The sequence below is a fragment of the Amblyomma americanum genome, chromosome 7 (genome assembly GCF_052857255.1).
Source record: "Amblyomma americanum isolate KBUSLIRL-KWMA chromosome 7, ASM5285725v1, whole genome shotgun sequence".
In the NCBI taxonomy this organism is placed as follows: domain Eukaryota; kingdom Metazoa; phylum Arthropoda; class Arachnida; order Ixodida; family Ixodidae; genus Amblyomma; species Amblyomma americanum.
Window position 1 is genome coordinate 2,404,826 of NC_135503.1, and position 19,365 is coordinate 2,424,190.

Genomic DNA, 19,365 nt, shown 5'->3' on the forward strand with positions numbered 1-19,365 from the left:
AGTGTTCTTGATTTAACTTTTATAAACAATTGTTTCGCTGACGGTGCCTCTTCATATGAGATATTTGATGGTATGTCTGACCACCGGGCAACCATTTGTTCGCTGTCCTTAATTGCCCCAGCACGCGTGAAAAAAATAACACAAGTGACTGACTGGAAAAATGCTGATGATGTTGGCGTTCTTGATGTCTTTGATCACTTTTATTCAGAATTGGCAACAATGTACGCCGATCCATCGGTATCATGTGACGACCTATGGTTGACGTTTAAGCATAAAGTGGAATATTGTATCTCACTTTATGTTCCCACACGAGTAAAAACTTCCAACAAATTTAATCCTTGGATAACTCGGGACATTATACATATGAAGCGCGAGCTGTCACGACTGAGGAAACTTCAACGACGGAGACCATCGACAACACACCCTGAACACATTCTCAAACTCTCAAATGATATAAAGGAATCAATTAGGACTTCAAAACACAAAAGTACAAATGTTACTCTTAGCAGCTTTATCGAAACCGCTCCCCAAAAATTTTGGAGATATCTAAACTCTCGAAAGCACAAACAAAGTACCTCCGCATGAGGCATTAAAGATGACTAATGACTTCAATATGTATTTTCAATCGGTTTTCACACTTGACGACAATTCTGTGCCTCACCTAGATTCCCAAATAGGTGACTGCAGCCTAGACCTGCCCGAACTAACACTAAATGAATCACGAATTTTTGCTCTTTTACTTAATCTTGACGAGAAGAAATCTAGTGGCCCAAACAATATTCCGAATACGTTCCTCAATAGATACGCGGAGTGGGCATCGAAATCTTTTCTCCTTGTTTATATGAAGTCCATAGAAAACGCAGAAGTGCCGAAAGGCTGGAAAATCGCCAAAGTTGTCCCTGTTCTTAAATCTGGAGGCACTACAAATGTGTCTAACTATCGCCCTGTTTCGCCTCACGTGTGTTGGATCCAAGATATTTGAACATATCTCTTTTAAGCACATCGTAAAATTCCTTGAAGGAAATAATCGACTGAGTTCTACCCAGCACGGCTTTAGGAAAGGGCTATCAACTACAACTCAACTTCTGGAAACGATCCACGATCTCGCATCCGCACTGGACAAACACAGCCAAGTTGATGTCTTATTTCGTGACTTCTCAAAAGCGTTCGATCGTGTGTCACGCCCAAAATTGATGTTTAAACTTCAACACTTCCTTAGCTGTAATAAAACTACAAACTGGATACAAAATTATCTCTTAGACCACTACCACTATGTGCAATATGACGGCCACGCATCGCACCATGTCCAAGTAATGTGTGGCGTACCTCAAGGAACGGTATTAGCACCCATATTATTTCTAATTTACATCAACGACCTAACATTCAATCTCAACGCAACAGTCCGAATGTTCGCAGACGATTGCATTCTTTATAACGAAATTAAGTCCCATGACGATCAAGTCACATTAAACAAAGCGATTGGTCGAATAGCAAAATGGTGTCGAGAGTGGCAGATGACCCTGAATCTCGAGAAATCAGTGTGCGTGACTGTATTAAGAAAAAAGAACCCGCTCGTTTTCTCTCATGGAGTTGAAAATAAACCTTTAAAATCAGTCCAAAACTACAAATACCTTGGTGTTGTCATATCCTCTGACCTGAAATGGGATAAACATGTAGAATATAAATCGTCAAAAGCACTTTCCGCACTCTTTTCTCTTAAGCGATCAATAGCGTCTGCCTCTCCCGACACCAAGCTACTGGCATACCGTTCTCTCCTCCTTCCTGGGCTCGAGTACAACAACCTGTGTTGGTTTTCGCACACACAGAAATGCATAAATAAGATAGAAAGCGTTCAGCGGAAGGCAGTAAGGTTTATTTTTAACAAATATCAACGTAACAACTTCCCAACTGAACTCTTAAACAAGGCAAATATCTCCACTATTAGTAACCGTGCCCGAACCTCGCGACTTAAATTTGCCTTCCTCCTCTTTAAAGGTTTTCTAAAAATATATTCTGATCTCTACTTAGTTCCTTTACCAAAACGCGACCCCAGAAGAAACACTCACAGCACTTAACAGAGTATAAATTTAATACTGACACCTTTCGTCATTCATTTTTTGCGCATACGATTAGGGAATGGAATATGTTACCTGGAAATGTTGTTAACTCTGAATGTCTGAGCAGTTTTGGCAGTCAGGCATTGCACGTGCTTTTTTTCTGAAGCAATCTTTTTCCACACTGCGCTTTATATTGTGTTGCTTAATATTGTGTCATGTATTTCGAAGCTGTCTCCCATGATTATCCCTTTTACAATGTTATTGCAGTTGTGTGAACGTTCTTTGTGATGTTTTCCTTCGTGACGTACCTAAAAAAGAAAACCAGCCTGTCCCCATTCCTGCAACAGCCTCGAAAGAGGCTAGCAGTATGTTCCAAATAAAATAAATAAATAAAACCAACGGGCACACGCCGCTGCTGGTGGCTCAGATCCTGGGCCCAAAGCTAGAAGAATACCATTAAACCACATGAACGCAGGACCACATGGGACTGAAGGGAAACGAAAGGGCGAAGGCATTAGCTGGAGCGTTAAGCAACCTAGCGGTGCAAAACCAATCGTCCAATCAATTCCCCCCCCCCCTCCTTTAAGTAAACTTCGTGCCTGTGCAATTCAATTACGGCGAACGCCTCGAGATCCTGCGGCTTAACTGCTGGATTTACCTTCCCCCTTGAAAAAAGCTCAGCCCCGAAGACGCGGTAGCTCTCAGGCATATGCAAAAAAACGCGTTTCCAAACCTACACAGATACGCCAAGATGTAATCATTAAAATATCGCCCGTCTGCCCCTGGTGCGCCGACACAAGTCCCACACTTTTCCACGTCTCGTGGGGGCACGGGTGCAAACCCCAACATATCATTCGAGTGGTGGGAGGTACAGCTGTCCGGCGATGCCCTGCCCAGACAAGAAGTGCTCGTCCAGCGAGCAGCCATGGCCAGTGGAGTCATGGGATGAGGAAGCCACCCACTCGACCACCGAACGAGATCAATAATCGCGTTGGTTCTAATATGTGTTTCTGCTACTCCTCCTCTCTGGAGAGCTGTTGCATGTAGCTCATCCCTTCGCGATTCATTTTTTTTAAAGATACCTTACGCAGGATGGACGGCCGAAAATTTTTGCAGATTTCAGCATTTAAATCCACTTTTATTACTCACTTCAATAATCATCTCTTTCTAACACTCTGGAATCTTTTCCAGAGACATAACAGACCTACTTGGCACTTAATCCGTGAAATGAAAACAGCAGGTGTATTTTTTGTTTCCACAAAACTTGCCCTCCCAAACTTCACCGCGCCATTTCCAACACGCCGTCCTCGGCCAGTCTTTCAGTGTGTCCTCTTACACGTAAGAAACATCACCGTTTTCAAGCACGCCTGAAGGGCGATCCTTTCGGAGAGAGATCGTTTCTTTCAGTCATCATCTTGCCGCAGTAATGTACATCTCTCGACAATCAGCTTAAAAATTGGCCGTTTTCTGCGATTCAAGAGCTGCCCTACAATGTCTTCAATCTGCCTTGAGCCATAGCGACCATGGTCAACTTGTAGTGGAGGTACGACATCTGCACCACTAGGCAATAGAAGAGGGTCACGAAATCGTCTTCCAGTGGGCACCATACCAGGCTATAGTGGCGATGTGTGCAATGCACAGAGCGAGAAAGTGTTGCAGTTTAAAAGAAGAGTATTCGTCTACGGCGATAGCGTAGAGCTCTCGTGCAGAGGCCAGCAAAGACGATCTGTTCACGCCGCCGCGGGTTCAAGACCCCGTCGCGGCAATATTTATTTTTTTATTAATTCAAGGTCAAAGTCAAGGCTTCAGCAATGGCCCGGCTGTTGCAGCTTTGGCCGTGAAGTAGAGCTAAGCTGCGCAAGTAATAATCGCCCTGTTCTCTCCACTGAAGGTGCGCTAAAGGTTGGAACATACGAGCATTCCATCAACTCAAACCAATTATTCATTAAGAAAGGATCGTAGGTGCATGCCTTGTTTCGTCGTCAACGAATGAATGCATGCGATATGTTTCCAGAGCACGTCTGAAATGTTTATCATGCGAATACGTTTCAGCAGCAGCCTTATGAACCGTTTGTAGACACAGCTCTTTATCTGTCGTTTATATCGAAGCAGAAATCGTCCCCAATTTAGAAACTGTGCTGAGGAAAGCATGATGCTTTTCTGGAGACCCTCTTTTGGTTGTTCGTCGAATTTCTAAAAAAAATAACGGGATTAGTTGGAATTAAAAGTGTTTGTAGAGACAGGCTCACCCAATCGACCACCTCTGCGCACGTGTGGTTTAGCACCCCACAACCAAAACATGGGTCCTTGTAAAGAGCCGTGCTGTCGGGATTAACTCCGACGTCACCTCTTTGTTTCTTTAATCTTGACATCACAGTCTTGGGTTGTCTGTAGGATCGTAAACACTCAAAATTTACTGAAACTTTCAAAAAAGAAAGTACTCAAACACTACAACGCCTTCTTCGGTAACAACATTGAAGGGAGTTTCACATGTAGATGAAATTTTTCTTTATCCATTGGAGGCGAAACACTTCTGTAAACTGGTTTTCCGTAGATTATATTTAGGGCGCACCTCTCAGAGGTTCTCGTCAGTTCCTCCGCCTCAAGGCTTTGAAAAGGAGCCGCCTTTCTGTGGCTTTATTTCGATACGCAATCTGTGTTCCATGATTTCGACGGTTTCCTTCCAACGCCGTCATTTCAAGAGCTATCGTTCGCCCCACGTGCAGCGACCCTTCGCAACTGCGTCGCCGATGATTGCGTTCGTTAAGGGCCCCCGGGTTCGAGGCCCACCGATCCTGAATTATCCTCGCGTTCCCCTTTTGTTTTATAAATGCCACGAGTACCACCGTGGCCCGCCAAATCGATCACCCACCGCTCTGAAACATCTCTATCCTCCGCCCACAAAAAAGCCCGAGTTTCTCTCGAAGAAAACACGGAGTGGACGAACGTCCATCAGCGACAAACGAGGTGTACGCCACCTGCCACGACTGCGGTCGTCCATTTCGCTCGAGATTCTTTCTGCCGCCTCTCCGAATTCTTTTTTTTTTCGGCTGAACTGTTGCTAAAAGTAAGACGCAGAGGAAATCCACGCCTCCATGAGCAAAATTTGAACACGCTTCGCTTCGTTTGGTGTCTTTTCATTTCTGCCAAGAACGTTGCTGCGAGTTCCTCGCACACGAACGCAGTCGCGTCTTCCTTTCGCCCACTGCGTCTCCCTCCTTCGTTCTTCTTCTTCTTCTTCGCTCTAGCATTTTGTGGCGATGGCGCCGGGCGCGTTTTCTTTCCTCTCCGCGTCCAACTCAACGCTTTCCGAGATGTCGGATATGTTTCGAGTGCCTCTGCCGCTTTAGCAGCGAAGCTGCTGCAGTTCTCAGAACGAGGAAAGTGTGATGGTCAGAGTAGAACTGCTTGCAGCCGCTTTGCTGGTGTACTTGGGACAGCTTTCAACATGGCGCACGTTTGCGTGAGCTGCTGCTATTATGGCAAAAATAGTTCTTGAATGCTAAGCTTGTAAGCTTGGTTTTAAGGCATCAGTCTTGTATAGTTCTTTCGTTCACCACCTCTCTCGCACTGCTAGGAGAGAGTTACCAAGATGCCCTCACTCTCAGTGTCAGCCTTTTGTCCCTGAGATGAGGCTCTTTTTACCGTCTAGAGTACACCATCGGATGTGAAATCCTAAACATCCTCGCCGAAGTGTTTTTCCCTAATTTCTGTAAATCGCCCCCAACCCGCACTGTGTTTGCGGTTTCAGAAGTTATCTCTGTTTCGACTTTAAGCCAAAATTTTAAGCTTAGTGTTATTTTAGGTTTAGGACACGTCACGTGTAAATATGCAGTTTCTTTTATTTGGAATACGCAACGTTTTGGCAGCGTATATGCGCAGGTGTTCATGTTGAGGCGACCAAGAGTTCTTTACGGCAAGCTGCGCGGTTCGCCACTGAATCGGTATATAAAGGAGGTTCTGGAAATAGAAAGCGGACTTCTTTCCGACCATCTGGCAACTTCCTGTATAATGCGCCATGCCTGTCGGCAGAGCTCACTGAAACACTTTTTTCGGGACTGCACACTGCACCCGTGAATACCCTCTGAGCAAATATTTGGGGAATAAAATTTTTAAAAGGAAATGATACACTAGACGCGACTTTTAACTCACGCAATACTATCGGGAAAAGGCTGAAGCTATTCAGCTACCGTTCCGATGCATCTAATGCTCTTAGATGGAGAATGTGAGCCTAATTCCATCCCCTTGCATTGTTCCCGCTTTTATTTAAAAGTAATTTACATAACTCCTGAGAACACTAAGTCGCCTCAAGCCTGCGCTGTTTCTTTTACACGGCCAGGCTCCGTCTCGGCCACCGTCCAGATCGAGCTACGACCGCGGCACAGACACGAGCCGTTTGAACGGAGTATTTCTCCCGGACCGTTCCGTAATCCCCATTCACGCCAGTTTCTCGCGTGCAATAAATCGGGGATCCTGGGATAAGGAACCAATTGCAGCACTACTACGGCGTCTTTTCGAAGCTAGATATTCTGCCTTGCGCAGAACAGCGTAATACCCGCACCGCAGCCATCGCCACAATGCGACGAGTGAACGTAGCCGGCAGCTGCAGTTAATCCTGCATTGCCCAGCTATCGAAAAAGCGTCGGATGAAGTTAAAAACTTCCACAATTTTATCATTAGAGGTCACTTCTTTGTAGAAATGTAAAATAGACGATGAAGTTGTTGTAAAGAGTATGACTTCAAGATAATAAAAGTCAATATTGGAGTATGCTTGTGTTGTTTGGCACCCCCCCTACTTTAAATTTAACAGACATGCTTGAGCGTATTCAGAACTTTGCCGCTCGGTTTGTCTCAAGTAATTATGATTTTAACAGCAGTGTTACTAACATTAAACTAACGCTGGGATGGGAGCTGTTACGGAAACGCCGTACCAACTCCCGGTTAGAAATGCTGTACAGAATCTTTCACCGAAGAATAAAAATAGATAAAGAAAATTATTTGCTTTCACCGCATTTCAGGTCAAACAGACTTGACCATGGGTGGAAGATTAGAGAAATTAAATGCAAAACTAACACTTATCAAAACGCATTTTTCCCATCTAGCATTCATGACTGGAATCGCCTGCCCCATGAAATTGTTGAGTGCCGTTCCGAGTCTATGTTCCGCGCGTTGCTGTCGGATGTATGAGTGCGCAGTTGGCTTTCTTTTGGCTTTTTTAATCACGCGGTCTTCGTTCTTGTTGGTCCAGCATCATTTGGTCAGTTGGCTTTTTTTTTTCGTCATGTCTTTTTGTTGTTTCATATTTCATTCATTTTGTACTTGCTGTGTCATGCCTTGTTGTATTGCTTTTTTTTTCTTCCTCTTTTTTTTCTGGCCTATTCTTCTGTTATGTATCCTCATCCCCCCTGCAATAATGCCTTCGGGCGCTGCAGGTATTTCCAATAAATAAATAAATAAATAATTTTGATGATTTCCGAATGTCTCAGGATCATAAAACTTATTGCCTGTGAGCAGGTGTTTACAGTATATCGGGAGGAAAAATTAAAACTGCGCCACCTTCTGCCAATGGCGCATTTCGCCCACATATATTTCAGGCTGCTCTGCCATCACGGTCACCTCCTGCCTCTCTAGCAGCTGGCAATATGGAACAGACCGTTTGTTCTAGCATATTTGAAATTCTTATAGTTCTCCGAGCGGAAATGACACTCGCGGTAGTATAGGAAGTACTACGTCCGGCGCTGTGGACAAGGGGGGCGCTGGTGAAAACTATCAAGGTTAGGTTACACTACGCATAAATACCCCCGAAAGGACATGATTGGGCAGCCGCCACTGTATCTCACTTGGTAGGTAAGCAGACGCGAAATTCGGAGGAGAAATTTGATGTTCCGGGTTCCCTGGACAGGTACAAGTCACTTTAAGTCACTTTCAGCAAAACATGGCGAAATCAGTCAACCAGTTGCACAGTGCAACAATTTGTCACGCGGAGTGCAGCTTACAAGTTTCTAGCACTCTTCACTTCCATTTTCGGCCATCACGATTGATCTCTGCGAATCGCAATACAGTATGGCGCCAAGCGAAGCTCTGTATTTCATGGCCAACCTTATTGCTTAATGCGTGAAACTCGTACCACGGACCGCTTGCAGGAAACTGCATGCGTCAAAGTCTGCTCGCGAACCACCGTGTTGCGTTGTGCGTCGCCGCAGGTCAACCGTAATAAGCCTGGGTGCCGGCTTCGGTCAATCGTGGGGCAGTTTTAAACACGCGCTTAGGTGATGGGGCCCCTGATTTGAGGGGCCTAGATGAGTTCTACCAGCGACGAGCGCTTACTCGCTCCCGATAGAGAATTTTAGAATAGCCTTTTCATACTTCATCACGCTATACGCAAGCATTTTGCGGCATCTTACGCTGTACGTCACATCTACACTTTTTGCTGAACGTGCACAAGGCTTGACCCAACACTAGCTGCAGAGGCGTGAGCTTGTTTTTACAAGTAAACCATTCGTGTAAACAGACTCACTATATATCCGCTGCATCGACTCTTCTGGTTGGGCCTAAGGGCGGCAAAATCTTCGAACTAAATAAAAATGGAGTGAATTCACGATCTTCTTAATTTTGTTACTATCAATGATATGAGACGAGGCGAAACCCCGATACCCCGTTCACAATCAACGAAGATACTGAAAAGTGTACAAGTGAGTGGCGTACGCAACTGCCACTGTTTAAAAATTGAATGTAGCGCTACGAACGATCAACTAGTCCAGCACCAAGTTCTGCTGAAGTGCCGCTCGTGCTAAACTCATAAAATTGCGCGAAAGCACAAGTGTACGCTTGGTTCAGAGCTTGAGGCATGCGGCTTCGTGACGCTTTGCTTATGACTGCGTACGCTACACTAAAACCGCCCTATATCACACGCACGGACTCCTGGAGCAAAAGCAATTAATCCCGCTCTCCCCGACAGATTGACTGTTTGGAAAACTTTCTTTATAAAATGCTCTTCATGTACCTCGGCACGTCGGCAGCTGGGATGGCGCGGCTGCGGAGGGTGGGAGTGCCTTTACACAGTCACGCTGAAAGCCTGAGGCATCTGTTAACGGTGAGGTAACTCAGCAGGGCCCGTGCGTTCGCGTGACTACATTCGGGGCTTTGCAAGGAGAGATGCCTGAGGAGAGAGCACAAGAAAATTAGTTGCGAGGAATGGAAAAGCGCAGCTACTGTCTCACTCCCCGTGGACGCATCAAGCGCGCCGTGAGGGAAGAAAGGAAGGTGGGAGTGAAAGAGGAGGTGCCGTAGTGCGGGGCTTCACGATAATTTCGGCCTCCTGTGGATCTTTAGCGTGCACTGACGTCACACACGGGCGTCGCTTGCACAGCAGCGCCTGCACCGAAACGTGGACGCCGGCATTTCAACCGGCGTCCTCGTGCTCAGCGCACGAACATCGCTGGAGACGCTGTGATCGTAGTAGCGGGTTGGCACTTCACCAGTTTAACGCCGACTCAAAACCAATCACGGTCGTTTACAAAGTGCAAGGCTCTTCGTAATGTTGAATCTCTAAATTTAACGACATGCTTCAGTTCTCACGAGCCAATTGGGTGTGGTGTGCAGTAATAAATTTCGAATGATGCGGAGGATATGTTTAGGCAGCGTGACTTTCTATGGTCTGCTTACAGCGCCTCGCATGTCCCCGCTATTCCTTTGCAAGGGACGGCAAAGAAACAGAAATTTTTTTATTGTTTATTGCCTCAGTTCATGAAGAATATATCGTTGATGGCTCGAAGGTTTCTAATTAAAAGGCGACAGCATGCAAAACTGTTATACCTAGGGGCTCCGCGGAGACCACAGTCCTTCAAAATATAGGCGTTCATATACTAAAGAGGAAAGCTTCCTTGCAAGGGCACACAATATCACCCCTGCTATTCACCGCGTGTTTACAACGTGCAATCAGAGCATGGCTGTGTAAAGCAGGAGATAAAAGTTGAACAAGATGCTGTCAGCACCCACCCATTTACTGATGGCATTGACTTGCTAAGCAGCCCAGGGGAAGATTTAAGGCGTACGATTACGGACCTATACTCTGAAGTCAAAACCGCGGTAATAAAAATTATCATGAAGAAAGCAAAACTAGTGTTCAACATCCTGGGAAAGTATGCAGTAATATGCAGCGTATAGTGATCTCTGATCAGCAACATGACAGAAGAAAAAGAATGGGGTAGAGTGAATTTTACAGGTACTCTTTGGTCTTGAAAAGCAGCAGAGGAAATTGCTCTATCTCTCCAAAACTTAGTTATGAAGAAGCAGTGAAAATGCTAGAAATTAGACTGCACACAATGAAGAGAGGCTTGGGGCGGGAAACCGTAAGACAGAAGAGCGAATTAGGGAACAAATTGGAGTTAATGATATCCGAATCAAGGATGGGAAATGGAGGTGGGCGTGGCGGATAATGCAGAGATCAGATCACGCGTGGTCATTTAGGGTTGTTTCCAAGAGAAGGCAAACGCAGCAATTCCTTTCGTCTTTTCGTTTCTTCTTTTCTTTTTCTTTTTCATGGCGCAAGGATATCTGCGGCAAAGAGCGCCACAGCGCAATGTATTTTCTTTTGCTCAAAGTGGGGTCAGAGACCCATTTCCAAAGCATTTCATCCTGAATAATCCCAGCACCAGGCCACGAGAAGCTTGTACTCATTGTATCACCAGTGGGTACCTGGCGGCATTGGGGATCGAACCCGCTCCCCCCCTTCCGCATGCGAGGGGCGGATGCTCTAACCACTCGGCTACCGGTGCGGTTCATTTCGTTTCTGTTGTCTCCTCTGTCGTCGCCACTTGAGAGTAAGTCTTCGTTACGCTCACAGAGAAAAGGGCTGCATAAAAGACGGCAGGCTATGTAATGTGACCGGCATAGCGAACTGCCCAGTGCTAGCGGCCCTCTGCTGCCGGTTGGCAGATTGTGGTCGGAGAGAGTTGCCTGTATTGACTCCTACGTACGTCAAAGTGCACCGGGGGAATAAACGTGCCTCTGGATCAGTGCTCGGAAAACATTGGGTCGAACCCACTCGAGTGCTCTGAAGTGCGTGGATTACGAAGGCGCAACTGATGAGTTTATGTCGAGGCCTCCTTTGTTGTTTTAAACAGGTCGAAGTCATCTAGGCTGAGGAGAAGGCGATGGCAAAGGCGGCCAGGCGGGCGACTAATTATGTGCGGCTTCCGCACTGAGAATTTGAGTTGGAGTCACTGAAATTTATTTGTATAAGACATTTAAGTTGGGACATGGTGAATGTCCGGGCACCATGCGCGGTTCTCTTTTCTAAGTGACCCACCGATACAGGTCGGTTACTAGGACGAGTCGAGAGATTATATGTATATATGTTTGTCTATTGCCGTAATAATAGCAACATCCTTGATTATGGTACAAACACACTAATCACATATGTAAGAAAAGCTTAAATGCATCAAGACAAAAAAAAAACCTCCAGTATGAACACTTCTAAGCTATCAAGCCACTGCTGCTTGATTATCACATCCCTCGTACGGCGCAGTGTTTTAACCGAAAAGAAAATGTGATGCCAGAGACGTTTAGTCAGTGCGTTAATATATATTTTCTACATAATGTCAATGACGGTCAGACATTGGCTGCAGAATATTACAGACCCAGTACTTCGACGAGTTACAGAAAGAACAATGAAAGAATTTTTAGGACCTTGAAGTACGAGCTCTGGGAAAGTTGAGGCTCATGTTGTTTAATCCGTGGCTAACCTGGCACACTATGTCGCATGAAAGACAACCTGTTCGGTCTAAGAGAGCACACGGCGCATTTTTCAAGCGGTAAACGATTAGAAAAACCAAGCTCTCGCCCAGGAAATGGTTTAACCCACCGGAAATACCCGTGGATTCCCGGCGAGACTGTGGAGTACAACTCGATGCCTCCTGCTTGCGTGGCAGATGGTTTACTAGTGTTCGTTGTGAATTCTGCTCATGTTTTTCCTCATTCTTAAAACAGCGAGAACAAAACAAAGACGCCGAGAAGAGAGGTACGCACGGCCACTGTGTTTACAGTCAGGAATAAAAGTCTGTGGACAACGTTTTCCTTACGCCCATGCTCTATTATTATAATAATCTGGCGGCTGGAGGCCGCACTTTCGGAAATGAAAGAACAAAATTTTGATTTTCACCTCCACAGTGTAATCTCCAGCCGCCGGATAATATCAGAGCTATCGGCTTCGTTTGAAAAACACGTGGTCCACAGACTTTTGGCCCCACCTGTACGTGTGTACAGTCTTCCACACACCTGTCTAGAGCGCTCGAGCGGCGCACTCTGTTGTGCATTTATGGCAGTCGCCACAGCCTGATGTGCCTGACATAGCTTTTAAAGACAAGAGGAATTAAACATGACTCATGGCAATGTGCATGCGCGGTAGGGTCTTGTTTCGAGTTGTAAGCAACTTGTACATGAGGCCAGTATGCTCCCCGGTTCGAGCGCTCTAGGCAGGTCTGTGGCCGACTGCACGTACAACGCCCGTATGTGCGTCTCTTATGCGCGTCATTGTGTCGTTCACGATGTTTTGAGAATTATCTGCCACCACCCAAGCTTCTACAGCGGCATGTGGTTTTTTTCTTAATTATATAAGCGTGCGTTACAAGCGAAATGCTATTAAGAGAAACTTAGACAAGCTTAACTGACGCAGGTTGAAACTCTGACCAGGCTGTTCGCCTAGGCAGAACGCCGGCATGGTGTCTCATGGCCCCCATCTCGCGCTTTCAGTTGCTCCCTGAGCGTTGGGCAGGGCCATGCATCGCGCCTCGTTACGCGACCCCATTGTGAGCATGCCGAGAGTGGCATTGTGTGCAGGCTGTGCTGAGCTCGGCTCTGCACTTCAATAGCGCGGCCGTGGTGCAGCTGCTTTCTATTGATCTGTATCTCGCTGTCCAGAGGCACTCGCGTTGAAGGCACAACTGCGCACAACTTGATCCATCTTTTGTTCCTAGTAAAAATCGATTCTACCTCTCTTTCTGGCTGTGTTGGTGTTTTGTCCGGAAGCAAAAAACGTATTTAAAACTTAAGAAGATGGACTCTAAAATTCTCCCGCCGCTTGATTGAAACTCGTGACGTGAAACCAGAATGGACTCCGTGACCGCCGTCTGGAACTAGATAGAACCGCATCCTAGCCGCAGAGGTCCGCCCGAAAAAGCACTCTGAGAGAAAGGCGGATGGTGGCTATAGCTGCATTTCACTTTTCGCCCTTATCCAAATTACAAAAACTGAATTTTCAATGAAATTTGCGTCTTTGTCGTCAGAGCCCGGTAATATGTAACAACGTCAATTCGCTCTCAATATCCGCTTATAGAGACACCAAGTTTTTGGGTGTTCGTTCTCTTTTTTTACCTTCAAAGCGGCCTGCAGGCCTGGTAATCATACGCCTTGACTCCACGGTCGACCAACCAGCCTTGAGTACCACAATCCTTAGGACGTCTGGTTGGGCGGCGAGCACTGCGTGTTCCTGTGAACAATTACTGGGTTCGGTGACGTCACAAGTTGACATCATTACGGGTGGAAATACCGAGCAACTCCTCGGACAACATTCAATACCACGTTAAATTGTGTTCCACTCAGCGCCTGCTACTGAAATTGCTACAAGGCATCTATCTGTTCGTGAAGCAAATCAACGCGTTTGTTTGCGTTTAAAATTTTTGTGTTCTGTACCCCTTTCAAAGCACAACCACCCAGAGGGCACCAAATTGGGTGCGAGATTATCTGCGCACCCACGCGTGCTACAGAAGCTTGAAACAAAACCAGTGCTGCCGCCATAGAACGCGAACCAGCAACGGTGGCGATGCACAGCTGAATTAGGGGCCGCTTTGTTTTTGTGTTCGTTGAGACAGAGAGTAAGGTATTGTCCAGTCTGGCGGACATACCTGGCAACGCTCAGAATTTGTTCACAATGCTGAGCAGGACAGAGGGAGGTCGTGGAAGCGCAAAATATTACCAAAAATGCTGGCTGCTCTTTAAGCCAAGCGAGAATAGTTTATTCTCACAGACAATTTTTGTTGTCGGCAGCCACAGGAGGCCCAAAAAGGCAAGTGCTTCCCCTTCGATTCAATAAACGTTACTTACTACTCGGCGCAGACGTCTCACCATTCCTGCCTGGTGGATCGATCCTTTAAGCTTCTAGTAACATGCGGAGGTGGTTCTTGTGGGCATAACAGGTTTGCTAGCTTTGCAGCACATAGTATGCTTCGAGCTCTGATAAACTCAAGGCAGTGCAGCAGACAGTCCGCTGCGAAGCTCACATAAATGCAGGCGAATGGACATGCGCTCAGATGTGTCAGGTGTGTATAACAGAGAAGAGCGGATGCATCGGCAGTAGCATTGTTAATCTAAGAACAGCAATAACAAGTCTTTTATCAAGCCTGCGAAATACCCAGAGACAAACACCGCAAATGCTATTAGAAATGAATGAAATGTTGCATGAAGGGCGCTAGTAATTTTATTTCTCAAGCAAAAGTGTTTGGCCAATCATCAGCAATCTAGGGTAGATATATTATGTCTATGGCTGTCAAAGTAGAAATGATTATTGTAAGTGTTCTCAAGTTCACAGTTCCTCCATTTTCCAAGGAGCTACTGAAACTTGTAACCGGCCGCTTTCCAACCACTGATTCCTTCGCCGTTTTCTTAGTGTTGAAAAAACACCGCTTAGTTCACTGCTTGAAAGAGAAGAGGGCTTTTGGTTTGTAGACAGACCCTAAATAAGGCACAAGCCGCGCCGAGTGAGGTTAATTTAATTGCTGGGGTCTAGCGTTCTTTCACGATAAAAAGAACGTTCACCGTATTCACCAGGAATTAACAAGTGATTGACTGCTCGGCTTCAAAGCTCAAATTCATGTACCTTTACTTGAAAGCCACCCGCGGGCCGTGTCGCAAATTCGTTTCAGCAGCGCCTTGTGTGTTCGTCAAAACAGGAGGATGCGTGACGCCGGCTTACCGCCGGCTGCAACTGTAGGAAAGGGGAGAGGAAAATTCATCCTCTCGTACTCTCGAAGCACGACTCAATCCAGCGGCTTTGACACGCCCAAGAAGCATCGCTCAGGAAGTGATATGTTGGACGGCTTCTTTCGCCTGCTCCTGAGGCCGTGGCATACATCTAATGGCGGAAGTAAATCTATACAACCGTGCACAACAACACGCAGATAGAAATGAAAATTCAATGGCCATCTTTGCCATATCTTTTGGGCCTGGCATATCGAGTGCATTTTTCAAGCACTGAGAGAAAAGGCGTCGCTTACAACGATAGTCTCAAATTTCACGTAATAATACCAGCGAGCAAAAACGGGAATACGACAATATAAAAGCGAGGCAAAAATAGAAAACGCTTTAAAGAACAAAACTTAATCCGGGTGTCAGAGCGCGCCCCTTAATATTTCGGTTTAACGACATGGTTTTGCCGCTGCCACACGAATTTATCGAGACAGTCGGCAACTTATGCGGAGATTTAAACTGACGATAAACACAGTCCTTCGAAATTCTGATGCATAAGCAGGTAGCGTAATAAGATGGCGCTTACACAAGGGCGGGAGGCCGGAAGGGGACAGTATAGCCATTTTCCCGCACCGGTGATCACCTTGGGTGTTCTGGTAATTAGATCCCAATGTATGCCGGTCAATTGCTTGTAACAAGGTGTTCAAGTTAAATCTGTGCGCAGCTTGCATAGCGCGCAAGTAACTAGGAAGCAGCGGCGGCAGCTCTCTTTTTTGCAAGGGCTTCGCATCGGTTTCAGTGGTTTAATTTCGCACTAGATACTTACAAAAGTAAAACAGAATTTGGGTTGGATGGTAGGTTGGTTGCATTGCGAGAAGACATCTGGGCGGTCAATTAATGCCCACACTCGCAGAAAAAACAGAAGCTCGTACCACACGTTTAAGTAGGCGGCAAGAGGACATGTAAGAAACAGTACGCCGCACCTTCATCTCTCCAGAACACATATTTTAAGCAAAAAGCAGAGCGCACTACGCGCCATATATCACAGCTTTTCAACCGGATACTGCCCCTACATTTTCCTAGCGCCAGTTTTCTGTCGTGTGAAATATTCTGACTGAATAATAACACTAGTTTAATATCCGTAATGGCAGCACAGGAAAGAAAACTGACCCTTGTGAAAACTAAAAATAAATCGGAGTATTGAACATACTATGTCCACGCCTGTCAGCCTGAAGGATGTGCCACGTGTGAAATGTTTTTCCCTGTAGAAAACATTTCTTAGCTGTTCAGAATGCGATCCTTAGATACGATAGCTGTGTCGTGTGCTGAGTGCTCGCGCCTGTTTCATTTTCATTTAATTTTTAATGCAGCGAAATAAGGCTCTTCAGAAGGACACGAATCAACATATTTGAGCGCAGCTGGATATGTTGCAAGGACCTCCGGCACTCACTACTACATCAGGCCAACAACCACATACATGGATAAAAAAGTTACCTTCACACTGTAAAAAAAGGCCGAAAGCTTCACGGTTTTTCCCTTGTATTTGTAGGTTATTAAAACTTGCTCTATAAATACAACAGTATTTTTATTAAGGTGACAAAAAATTGGACCAACAGTGGAAAACATACGAACATTTAGTCAGAGTCATCAGTTTACAGCACTGCTGAACAGATTTCTGCGATGTTTCTATACTCTGCACGTTTCAACACGTAGCATGCTTTACAACATCACAAAAGTTGTTTTTACAGCATAAAGGGTCTGCTTGCGGCACTGCATGCTTTACAGGGGCGTAGTGAGGCTAAGATGCTCGTGTTCTTTTAAGCTTGACATAATAGCGCGATTTCCTTGGTTTCTTGCTTACGTTAAATTAAAGGTGCCATTTCGAAAAAAAAATAAAAAAACATTCTGCGCACCTACTGTAATTATCGAATGCCAGTTTTTTTCAACCACTCAGCACTTACTCTTCTTGTTCGTGAACTTCTCAAAGTACCGGGCACCGTTTCCGCACAAAAATGTTTTGTTTATTTTGAAAACCTGTAACTTACGTAACTACGAAAAAAAAACACTTGTTAAGGCATGCACTTTTGGCCGTATTTTTCACCCGAGTTTGTTTTCTGACTTGGAAGCATTCGGCAAGCAAACAGATTAGCGCACACGAAATAGCTTCCACAACCGAAGGAATAAAATTCGGCCGCCTCTAAGATAGCGCGTTTCCAACTTCGCGGCACCTCTAGCGCCACCGCCGGCCGGGCAATCCGCGCCCGCCCGCCGCGCGGAAAAGCGTACGGCGTACAAACGGAACCAACCTCTACACACCGAAACGTTGTCCCTGCCTCGCGAAACAAAAGCTTGTCACGACGCGCCCTTGGAGGCGCTTTGAAAAGAGGCGCGGAGGTTTCCGTGTACTTACAAATCTTTTTTGGGGAAATCCAAGTCTGCCAGAGTCGACGTGCTCCAGAAAATCGCCCAGAGAACAAACCGTCGTCCAGAGAGACTCGCCATCTCGCCATACCAGACGGCCGTATTTACTCTCGCAACCCGCTGCGCTCGCACTCTCGACGCCGGGCGCGCTCCGTGCCAGTAGGTGCCGGGTGCTCCAGCTGCAGCAGCGCCGCAGCGCTGGCGGTGCTCTGACCGCTGCTCCATGAGCGTAGTTTGCATGCGGGCCACCAGATGCCAGCACAAACTGGAATCTCCGAGTGGCCTGACCGGCCTGAATCTGGGTAGGCGGAGGGAGCGCTATTATTGGCAGCTGGGGCACGTGCACATATTTCAGTTCGAGCAGCAGTTTCTAGTGTTTGGAAAGGACGTGTAATGTCACCGCAATTGACTACAACACATGCTAACTTCAGTAAAGCGCAGTTTTTGTTTATGACAGCGCAGTCACAGGCGTCAGAATTTGGGGCGATAACCTTTAGCTCATAGCAACCCCTTGGCGCTGCTTATTTAGCGATGCGGATGTAGCATGGAGGAGCCAACATAAATAGGAGAGTCAACTGAAACAACCTAAATCTTCGATTTTGGAAAATAGAGTACTGGCTGCTGCTCTTAGGAGCGCACCACAACACTGTCAAAGCGGTTCCGCACGCAAAAACAGCTGTGGTGCTTCTAGTGTCGCCTTAACAAGCTGTGTTTTTGGGCGTGTTGGTATTGCATTTTACAAAAAGACATAGCGCGGAAGTACGACACGAAGAAAGACAAGAAACTGCGCGGAAAATAAACACGTATGTGTGTCTGTCTTTCTCAGTCCTTGTCCTTTTAGGGGTACGTTTTTTCCATGAATCATGAACCAACCAGGCAAAGCATGTATCCTTCTGAATGAGCACGAACCAACGCCAATAGCGTCCAGAAAGAAAAGCAAGGCAGGAAATTTGAAGTATTGCCCTACGTCAACAGCACCTCCCGCAATTTGAAAAGAGTCGCGGGCAAGTTCGGGGTAGATGGGGTCTTTACGTCCTCCCGCAAGCTTTAAAATATTTGCGCTCTCACTAGGAGAAGTTCGGCCAAAAATCTAGCTTGTAATATCAAACATGGGACTAAGTTTGCTGAGTGCATAGTGGGCGTTGTTAAGGAAATGCTCAAAGCTGCAGGCGCGTTTACATAGGACAATCTAATCATGCCTGAACCATAGTTTAAGAGAACTTGCTAATTCGCTCCAGGGATTCAATGGCAGGCGTCTGCGAATGAATTGCAAGGACTGCTGTTGCCATCATCTGTTGTGGAATCCCAAGCTTGTTGGTCGATCATATGACAGGCTGGAAATAAAAATTCTTCAGGCGTTACATAATCACAAGTTCGCAAAGGATACCTGTGTTAGTGATACGTCACTTGCTCTCCTGAAAAGAAAAGCTTCAGTTGCCTAAACCAAGTTAAAGCTGTTCGTGTGTGAAAATAAAGAAGCGCCGACCAAAAAGGTGTAGCCAAGATGACAGACATGTTTCGACTTCCACACGGAAGCCTTGTTCCACACGGAAGAGTGACCAAGGCTTCTGTGTGGAAGTCGAAACGCCTCTGTCATCTTGACTACACCTTCTTTTTTTTTTTTGGTCAGCGCTTCTTTATTTTCACACATGTATTCACCCGAGCACACGATATTTCGTCAAACCTTATATTTCATAAATCTGTGTTTCTTTCTTGGCGCTGGCGGTGGGACACTTGGGGTTTTTTATCTTACTGCCGTCTGAGTGCTCGAATTTTTTTGTTGTACGTGATTTTCCACGACGACCCTTTTGTAATCACATTCTCGCCGTGTGCCTGTTTTGGTGTGTGGCTCCGCATGCGCAGTGTTGCGCATTATTTCCGAGTGTCGTCTCAGAATAAAACCATCTGTTGTTTTTGAAGGCTG

General features: G+C 46.1%; 2 protein-coding genes across 3 annotated transcripts in view; one reads left to right on the forward strand and one right to left on the reverse strand.

Annotated features, from left to right (window-relative positions):
• Positions 1-17,579, reverse strand: part of LOC144098261 (voltage-dependent calcium channel subunit alpha-2/delta-1-like) — a 272,367-nt gene extending 254,788 nt beyond the window's left edge. The window contains exon 1 of the mRNA XM_077630770.1: positions 17,431-17,579. Coding sequence (XP_077486896.1) covers positions 17,431-17,522 — 92 coding nt within the window. The 5' untranslated portion in view covers positions 17,523-17,579. The remainder of the gene's footprint in view (positions 1-17,430) is intronic.
• Positions 1-19,365, forward strand: part of LOC144098267 (caveolin-3-like) — a 94,025-nt gene that overhangs the window by 23,312 nt on the left and 51,348 nt on the right. The gene's annotated exons all lie outside the window — the stretch shown is intronic.